Consider the following 10,128-nt stretch of genomic DNA (forward strand, 5'->3'; position numbering starts at 1 on the left):
TATTAAAAATATTTTACCGTTTTCCATCTCAAGTGGAATATAATTCTATTTTTTTACTTTTTCAATAAGGTCCTACCAAACCCCTCCTAAATCAGGTCCATTTTTGCTTTAAGGTGTTTACACATACTGTTCCCATTTTCTGGAACTGCTGTCCCCGTGTTGTCGTCTTTTCAGACAGGTCATTTTTGACTGCTGGATGTAATTAAATTATACACCCCACTTGTCCTCGGTACTACAAACACCAAATACTCGTTTTAAGGGACAGTACATATAAGCTAGCTGAAAAAATATGCCATTCATTTAGATGTCTGGCTATGTCCTTCCTTTCCGCAGCGTGGAACATAGGCCTCAAATAGGCTGATTCTGTGTCTGTTTCATTCACATCCATTCCACCACTTGGTAGAGCCTAGTCCATTGATGTCTGCTATTTGTGGACTGCAAGAATGTATGTATACACTACGTCAATGACTCGCTTAAGCTTCAAGTGGTATAGCATTATAATAATTAGATCACATTAATTAGTTCGCTTTTCTTTATTGGCTTTGCACATTAAGAACTTAAATGGCCTTATATAGTTGGGGGGCTCACTGAATGTTTAAAGGGGTGAAGTCTTTGTAATACAATGAAAGCAAACTCCCAACCAGCACTCTTAAAGGAAGGGCTTACAGTGCCTTGCTGACCTGTTATTTATTTGATCACTAAAATCTTACAATTGTAACCTGGGAAGATTTTCTCAGACCATGTGATTCAAATCCCACAGGCTTCATTCAGGTGAAGAAGCAGGGCTAATCTGGAGTGCAGGAGTTGTTTCTGTGGGGTTAATTGCTTCATTATTGTTGCGATGAAGGTCCACACACGTTCCTTGCTGTCTTTGGGCTGAGTGTCACTTCTTGAGACATCTAGATCAAGCAAAAACTTGGGTCAACATCTGGTTGCTTCTAAATACTGAATCTTTGACGTTGTGTAAAGGAAACCCCAGAGACATCTTCGTGGGGTCATCGAGCAGGAGAGAGAGGGTTAACGCTCCCTCTCGGGAGGCTCTTCTCCCCACATGGCAGCCTCTGGAGACCAGAGGAGAGGTTGCTGGTGAGACATATGTGAGAAGCACATGCAAAAGCACTAAGAGAAGCATCACTCCTTTAAGCTCAGAAGCAGGCGTGTGGTTGAGGCCAGGAGTAAAGCGCTCAAGTGTTTTCAGTAACGGTGGAGTTCTTATTCCAGCCCTTATGGCTTAGACTTTGGTACATTCCAGAAGTCTACAGACTTCAGTTTTTTGACGGTTTGTTCCTAGAACAATCAGTTACAATGTGTGTCATTCTAATGAGTTATAAGCACCAGAAGGAGACACCATGCTGTATATAGTACATTGTAAACAAATCGGTGTACTCATCTTAATGCAGTTTTCTAACAGAGAACTTATCAATGAATGCCAACAAAATATGGATTTAAAACAGTTTCTTTTACACACGTTGGAGGTTGCTACCAAGAGAGAATGTTACCTGGAATGTACTCTGAAACAAGTATATGGACTAACGAACACTGTTTTGTGTAGTTGGCAGCGGTTAACAGAGCACCATTAAGTGCACTGGAGTAGAGAACGCCCTATTCAGATTTTGCTAATAGCCAAACGTCTGCATAAAATGTTGCCTCCCCAAGTCTCAGTGAGTTTCTGATCTACGTTAATCCCTCCACCCCTGCGCTGTCACCTTTAACCCTTTGGCATGACCTCAATGTGCGTTTACACTGTTTCTAAGCCTTAATTGGTAGTTTCCTTCTGTCAGCTGAAAATCTCCCCTTAACCACTCCATTTTTTTCAATGTTTCACAGGGGCCAGAGCCTTGACAATCTGATCAAAGTCACCCTGGAGGCAAACAGAAGTAACCAAGGGTGAGAGAATTACGTCCTACCTCTCCTTTCTCGCATCAACATGTAGCACTATGAAAGAAGGAGCTGGGATACTTGGACCCAGAGAGCCTGAAGCTCACTGCTTGCTAGATGGGGTACTGAGCCAGTCCCATGGCCACTGGGCTGCAGCTGCCAGGCACGTGTGAGGAGCGTGAGCTTAGTCTCTCTTTGCAGCAGACAGCAAGAAGAATCAGGTGGAGTCGGACCAAAGTGCTGTAAATGGAAATTATTATCCAAACACCATCCTTGTGACTACAGAATAAGCGTGAATGCTTCTGGAGGCAGGACATGTTTTTGGATAAACAATTGCTTTGTTCCAAAATAAGCTTAATTAAAAAAAAAAAAAGTTCTATCGTGCTTTGGGCTTTGGGACTAAATGAGAAACTAAGACTGTATAACAATCATTTGTATGAAGGTTAACTTTTATTCCTGTACTCAGGAGATTTAGACCAGTATTGATTTCTATCAAAACTTAATATTAACATTTATTTTGAGGACATATGTATTCATAAGATTCAAAGCAAAATGGCAAGTTGATTTCATTCCATTTTTATTGAGTAGGTTTTTGTCTGGTTTGTCTGTTTAAAGTTCCCAACGAACTTAATAATTTCATCAGGGTGAATACAAGAACAGGAAAAAGTTTTCAAGGGTAATATTTAATATACCCTTCCTTGTGGTTTCATGCTAACCAGTGTTTATAAGCATAATGAAATCATCAGTTACGTTGGCTGATCCTGAGGGAAGCGATAATTCTGACTGTATATCTAAGACAGCAGAGATTGCTGTCAGGTAATTTCCAGGACAGTGAAGGTCCTCTGATCATTTAGGTTCAAGTTGTTCTCCAGCACACACAGACAACACTGTTATTGGTCAGTTCCTTTTAGCGGAAGGACGGAGCAGAAATGGGGAAGCACTCTGGGCTAGAGCCCACATACAGGAGTCTAGGTCTGTTCTCAGACTGGACAGTTTGCTTAGCTTTCTCATCAAACTGAGTAGCTGAGGTGCCTGGACACTTCCAGATCCAATTCCACCACCACATTTCAGCAAAACACCTGGCGTCAAGGCGTTAGTAATTATTTTATAATAAAATGTCAGTTTTAACTAATAATTTCAGCCATTTGATGTAACTGATATGGTTATTTCTTCTATATTTTTAAGGGGTCAAAGTCCTGACAATTTCATCAAAGGGGTGCCCGAAACCAACCAAGCTAACCAAGGGTAAGGCTTAGGAAATATTTATCTCTTCTTTTTTTTTTTTTATTGACCCACTCTTAAAAATAAAAAAGTGTTTTATATGGTCCTAGAAACGTCCCCTAGAAGGGATGCAAAACCGGAAACTGGTACGTCACCAACCCACAGGCTGGTACTGAAACCCTGACACGGGGTTCCCTGGCTGTGGACTGTGGTAGAGACAGGAATTCCTCGAACCACAGTGGTCAACTTATTTCTGTATAGTATTTGTATTACAGAGTAATGGGAATCCCCACAGGATAAGGCAGCATCCTAAAATGATTTCCTAAAACCAGGCAGCTGAAGCAGAAGTCTGCAGATTACAAAAGGTTCCCCTGTCTACTTTCTCCTCTTATTCCCTTTCTTCTTTTTGTCTAAAACCCAACCAGTTCTGAAGTTAGGAAGTCATTTTAGTGTGTGTGTGTGTGTGTGTGTGTGTGTGTGTGTAAATGGTGTGCACACATGTTTCTGTCCTGATGTATGTGGGTCTATGTATGGGGCTTGTATATGTATTGTCTGTATGGAGAGGTCAAAGGTTGACAATGTGTCTTCCCCAGCTGCTTTCATCTTAAAGTACTGAGGCGACGACTCTTACTTGAACCCGAAGCTCATTGATCTAGCCTCCCCACCCCCCAAGGGAGGAGCAGTCCTGTTAGGCCACAGAGGAAAGCTTTGCAGCCAGTCCTGAAGATACCTGATAAAACAGGATCAGATGAATGGGGAGGAGGTCCCCCCTATTAGTGGACTTGGCAAGGGGCATGGTGGAGATGAGGGAGGGAGGGACTGGAAGGGAATGAGGGATCGGGACACGGCTGGGATACAGAGTTAATAAAATGTAACTGATAAGAAAAAAATAAAATTCAAAAAAAAAAAAAAAAAAAAAAGAATAGTCTAGCCAGAGTTTGGCTTTTCTCGCTAGCAGCTTGCTGTGGGGATCTTCAGTCTATTCTCACAAGATCCGCCTTACCTGCCTTGCAGGTAAGGGTAGTAGGATTCTAACTTACCGTCTTTATGCTTGTGTGCCAAGTGCTACCCGCTGAGCTCTGTCCCTGTTCCAGGAGACCGTTAAAAAAACCATACTCAGTTCATTGAAAAAAAGAAAAAAGACATTTATCTTTCATACAGAAAGAATTTTCCCTATGCCATACCATGTCAAGTAAACAAAGAACCATACTGCCATCCTGTAACTGAATCTTTAGTGCTGAGTTGTCCTGAGAGTTCATAACCTAACTGAGAATAAAACCTTATTGTCAGATGCTGACTTCAGAGAAATAATAAATGCTTTACAGTGAAGTATACAACCCAACTCGGAGCTCTATAGCTTTTGTTTGGAACATCTATCCTAACTATTAGAATCGTAACTATAGAGAAACTCATTGTGATAGACAGGCTTTGCATCTGGTTCATTTTGCTGCGTGAGTTTTTATTTGCAGAATAAATTTTATTTTTTAAGAAGAGGATTCAAGTCATATTGGAGTTTTAAATTACTAAATATCAATTTGATTTGATATTAAGGCTAAAAAGTATAAAGTGATTGTTCTTGGTTGACCTTGTTAGATATTGCAATGTATTAACTTTCAGGAACCAAGACCTGGACAGTCTGATCAAGGTGACCTCCTCAGCAAACAAAAGGTAAGTTATGGGAGATTATTGATTGACACATACTCCAATTTATGTAAAATGAGTAGGATTATTTGGCTAGAGAGGTCTCAAAGGAGGGGATAAGAAAGTAGAAGATGATTTGTTAACTTGTAAAATACTAGACAGGGTTTCCTCTTACCATTGCTTCCAATCATTTCACTTTAATATTGTTTTAGATGATAATACAGATGCTAATTCTGTGTAATTACTACTTGAGAAATTCCTTGTGACACCATAATCACACAAGTACGTTAATACGGCAAATTCTTAGTTAATAAATTGTAAGTGTATTAAAAAGAACAAACTCAAGATTATCAGTTTACTGCTCTCTCATAATCATGGGGATTAATATTTAAATGACTTGTGAGAATTGGCAACATAACAGGTTTATACTTAATTGGAATATTCTTGCATGACATTGAATTTACTTCTGTTCTTGAGAAATTAAGGCCATTTATATATTGGAGTGCACACACACACACACACACACACACACACCCCAAAAGCATGGTGGTGAAACTCCAAGCTATCACCCATAAAGCTGCTGTGAGAATCATGTGGTACAGAACATCCTGAGGGGAGGGGCTACTGTGAACCTGAGGAGGAGGAAGGGCAAGGGCATGGAGTCCACCAGCAACTATCTTGAGTTTCTTCTCAGGGATGCCCCAGGGAAGGAGTGAGGATGCTTACAGCTTTTGTTCAGCTTCACCTCCAGCATTTCTTGGGGATTTGGCTTCAGGGAGTGTCATGATCCTTATGAGTCTTTTCTTTATAAGGGATGGTCCTAACTGCCCCTGTGCTCTCAGAACTTGAAGATAAGGTAGAAGTTACAGTTCAAAGCCATCCTGCGGCTCTACAAAGGAAGTAGGAAAACCTTATCTGAAAACAAAATACACACACACAGACACACACACACACACACACACACACACACACACAGATGGAGAGAGAGAGAGAGGGACAAAGAGGGAGAGAATTTCTTATTGACTTACCCATTCTTTTACTTTGTTTTAGCAATCAGCACAGTCTTGATGAACTTATTCATACAAGCCCCAAAGCTGTCAAAACTACTGCCAGGTAAGAGAGATTTTTCTTCTTCTTAGCTAAATATAATTTGAATAAAAATACCATAATCATTTTATGGAAAAACTGAATGAAATTTTTGAAGTACCTGGAGACTTAAATGTTAATTTCAGTATTCAGACATGGCAAAATACAGGCAGCTGAAAATTGTATATAATGGGAACAACCAAGAAGTGAGGCAGGGCCATAGGTGGGCCAGGAACTACCACCTTCTGTTTGGTTTGTAAAGCATTAATGCTAGACTTGATTCTCAAGCTAAAGCTTATTCATGATAGCTAAGCAGTATACCCAGAGTCCTTGTTTGATACACCATTAGTAATGCATTTTCTTCTTTGTGGAAAAGTGTTTCCAGGGGAAAGTAGAACTTTTATGTGGCTTATTGCTATTTAAAAGGCTTGTGTTTACAAGAGGAATGTAAACTTCAGTTTGAGAATTCTCTGAGAAACGTCTCTAAGTTAGTTAAATTCACTTTTCGTCTCTCATTATATATACTTCACATTATTTATATATGTACTTATTGTATTCAGTCTCAGGAATATTTTCATAATTTTCACTTTTAAGTTGTGTTGACACCTATAAAAATCTTATAGATGAAATGAAGGAAACTTGGAAAATCTTAGCCCAGTTGACGGGAACAATTTTGAAAAGCACTCTTCCAGCTAACTCTGCTTTGTAGAAAGGGGAATAAGGACTCTTCCAGAAAGGTTAAGCGATTCGGCCAGGGTCACAGAGAAAATTCAGGGAAGACTGATAGTTCCGTGATTTCGAAGGCAGTAAATAGTTACCGAGCACCTACTGAGTTCGCAGCCATCACTGGGTCTCATTTGCTTGCACGTTAGGCATAATTACAGGCCATGGACACCAAAAAGAGAGTTCAGTTGTCATACTCAATCTTATTCACAGCGGGCAATTAGCATAGATTAGAGCTAATTATGTACCGGGGGCACAGAGATGTTACTCAGAGACAATAATAGGTTGTCAGTTTACTCTGTTACCTCTAGGAGCCCCATGTACTGCTGGCGGATTTTCAATGTATTGTCAGTGAGTTGATTTTAAAAAGAAAAAAAAAATGAAATGAAAAGGCTGTTCTCATAAACATTACACGGAGTAACATTTGTATTTTGGGGGTAGACGTTAGAGAGGTAAGAGCTGCAAGCAGTGTCCGGTCCAAGCTCCTCATTTACACATGACAATACTGAGGCCTGAGCGAGAAACAATCCGTCTTCTCCGAGGTCCTGTGGTTTCCAGCCGAATTCTGTTCTTTACTCCACAGCACTGAGCCCCTAATATTCAAATAAATGAAGGTCCATTAAATGTCTCAGAAAACACAGGAGGCCAGATCCTAGCTGTGGCGATACACAGCACTGCCTTCTTGAAAGTAGTGGTAGCACAGAGCTTGTCTTTATGTTGGCTGGGCTTTTGCTTCTCAGACTTTGGATATGCTCCTTATTAAAGAGTTTGTAATCAATGAGCAGCAATCAGCACACACGAGAATAAACCAAATGGAAAATATGAAAGTTCTCATGATGTCAGTGCATTGTTTCTTGCAATTTCTCTCTCTGTCTCTGACCCTCTCTCTGTGTGTGTGGGTTCTTACTGGGCTTTATATAATACTGGTTTGAATAGAATATCATTGTTTTAGGGCTTTAGATAAACAGTCTTGTTTCATGCTCAGTAGAACATGTAGAAAAGTAAACTTTGACATTTGTTTTTGTAGTTCCTGCCTTTATTCTAAATTATGCTTGTGGATAGTATGTGCAGTCACCCAAAAATCCATTGTGATTGATTTTACATGTAAACAAGCCATGACTTTTAAGCACACTCGTCCCTCTACAAGGTTTTATTCCTTGTTATTTCTTTTTTCTCTTAATATATTAAGTTGACTTGATTTTAAATACTTGCATATTTGTCATCATTTAGATTTCTAATGGATTTTCAAGACTATTTTCTCACTTAATCTTCAAAGCATTTATTTTGTAACCAAATGCTTCCAATTAACTTATTCTGAGACATTATGTTTTTAGTAATGCTTCTTTGCCAACGACTCTTTCTATTATGTTATGGATTTTTTTAAATTGAAAATATTATTCTTGAGGATAACTCAACACTTTAAAATTCCAGGTTGAGATTTTCCATCTAGTAGGGAGATCTGATTACTCTGAGAAGATGTCTTCAGGTCTTGAAAGCCGGGATGGACACATATTCCATGCAGAAGGGGAGGGGAATGTCACCTTGGATCAGACTGATGATGACTCGCTACTAAACGGCTTCCTCTCTGTTTAGCTCTGTAGAAACTTCTTCATTAGTAAAATATCTTTACATTTATCAACGCAAGTGGTGAAGGGAAGGAGATCCAAGCAAGTTGCTGCCCAGATGGTACTGGAGAAAGATACTGTTGCTCTTGAAATCCTTTGTCACAGCACATGACATGTGACTCTCTGAGTAAATATTTATGAAATGTTAAAGAACAAATAATCCAATTAAAATAGGCAAATGGGCTGAACAGGCACTTCATAAAAGAAGTATGAATGCCCAGTAACATAACAGAAAGATAATCATAAGTGAAATGCTCTACTGTAGTCAAAATGGCTTTATGGAAAACAAAATAAATTTTAAAACACACTAGACCAAAATCATAAACAAAGAAAATATCCAAGTGCTGGTGAGCATAAGGGGACAAAAGCAACCATTGTACACTATTTGTGTGACTGGAAATTAGTCTAGACATTAGGGAAATCAGTATGGTCTTTTCCTCAAAAATCGAAACCAGAGCTGCCATATGACCCAGTTCCACTCTTGAGCATATATAGGAAAAAAAGTCAGGCTTCAAAAAAAGATACTTAATGCAATGCAGTGGAGTTTGCATCTTGATGCATGAAAGCTTAAAAACAAAAAGCTGAAACAAGAAATTAGAGAGTGCAGGAAGATTTATTACCTGCACCAGGTAAGGAAAACACCAGGTAGGGGAGTCATTTCCAAAGCAATAGTCTCCTTAAACAAAGAAGGACCATATTGTTCACAAAGCTTATGCATATTCACACAAAAGAGCAGATTCAGTTCAGGCCCAGTTCAGGCTGAGCATCCTTAGAACAACATGAGCATTGTTGAGCAATCTGTGACCTGAGCAATTTCAGGTTATAGAGCTCACGGGAGACAGATGGTGGATAGAGATTCTTTTAAGCACACTTAGCTTATTTTATTAAACCAAAAGTTTCAGGCAAGGTAGAGGAAAAAAATAATTAGGGGACACACTTGTCCCCAAGGGTTCGTGCCTCACTCACCTTCTCACAGTACTTGCACACAGTACTTGCACAGTACTATGGCACTTTTCCCAGCAGCTAAGATATGGAGTCAGCCTAGCGGCCCATCAGTGAATGATAAAGAAAACAGATCAGTACAAATCCATGTGTTCATGTGAGCATTATTCAGCCATAAAGAAGAACAAATTATATCATTTCCAGGAAATGGCTGGAGCGAGAAGGTATCATGTTAAATAAAATCTCACAAATAAAGGAAGACAAGTCAAGTGTTTCCTCTCACGTGTGTAAAGAAACCCCCAAAGAAAAACAGAAAGGCACTGACAGCAGAGGAAGGGGTGGTTAAGGGGAAGAGGCTTGGGGAAGGAGCGAGAAAGAGAAGGTTGAAAGCAAGTCGAAGAAAGAGTGATGTGATCAGAACATGCTAAAGGCGGGTGTGGAGAAGGGACAGTGATATCCATTGATTTGTATGATCAGTGAGTGCTAATAATTATAATTAAAAAGGTTTAGAGTTTACATGTGCAATTCTTAGGCCTTAGGACCGGAGCTCAGGATATGAATCTGGTGGGCAAATGCTGTTTGGTAGCTGAGAAAACAACCACGCAGTGGATGTTCAGGAGGATAGTATTTTATAAAGCGCGAATCTAACAATGAACAACTGGGTTCAGTTCAAGTTCCGCAGTCATTATAAGCTTGTGATTGTCATGGCTAGGTTTATGTTTAGGACATCTCAGCTTTTGAGCTCCCGTGTTTAATATTGATCCGATCTTTAAAACGGCAAAAACTTGAGAACCAGTTTGTGTCTTCATAACACTGAAGTGTGAAAAATGCCAATCGTTAGATAGTCTCTGTGGAGTGCTGAAGATGCATGCCCTGGTAGATTGCTCTAAAATGAAGTGTGTGGACTCAGAGCAAGTTCTGAGCATAATTCCTCCTGCCTTGGGAAGATTCCATTGCTGTTCTCAACCACAACAATGTATAATATAACAAATATAATATATAATATAATATA

The 10,128-nt window shown here is 39.6% G+C and overlaps 1 protein-coding gene across 1 annotated transcript in view; it reads left to right on the top strand.

The window, feature by feature from the left end:
• Positions 1-10,128, top strand: part of Scel (sciellin) — a 101,823-nt gene that overhangs the window by 68,438 nt on the left and 23,257 nt on the right. Inside the window, exons 19-22 of the mRNA XM_055609796.1 lie at positions 1,828-1,887; positions 3,064-3,123; positions 4,717-4,767; positions 5,791-5,853. Of these exons, the coding sequence (XP_055465771.1) occupies positions 1,828-1,887; positions 3,064-3,123; positions 4,717-4,767; positions 5,791-5,853 (234 nt within the window). The remainder of the gene's footprint in view (positions 1-1,827; positions 1,888-3,063; positions 3,124-4,716; positions 4,768-5,790; positions 5,854-10,128) is intronic.

Source organism: Psammomys obesus, unplaced genomic scaffold (assembly GCF_907164565.1).
Source record: "Psammomys obesus unplaced genomic scaffold, mPsaObe1.curated_primary_1811, whole genome shotgun sequence".
NCBI lineage: Eukaryota > Metazoa > Chordata > Mammalia > Rodentia > Muridae > Psammomys > Psammomys obesus.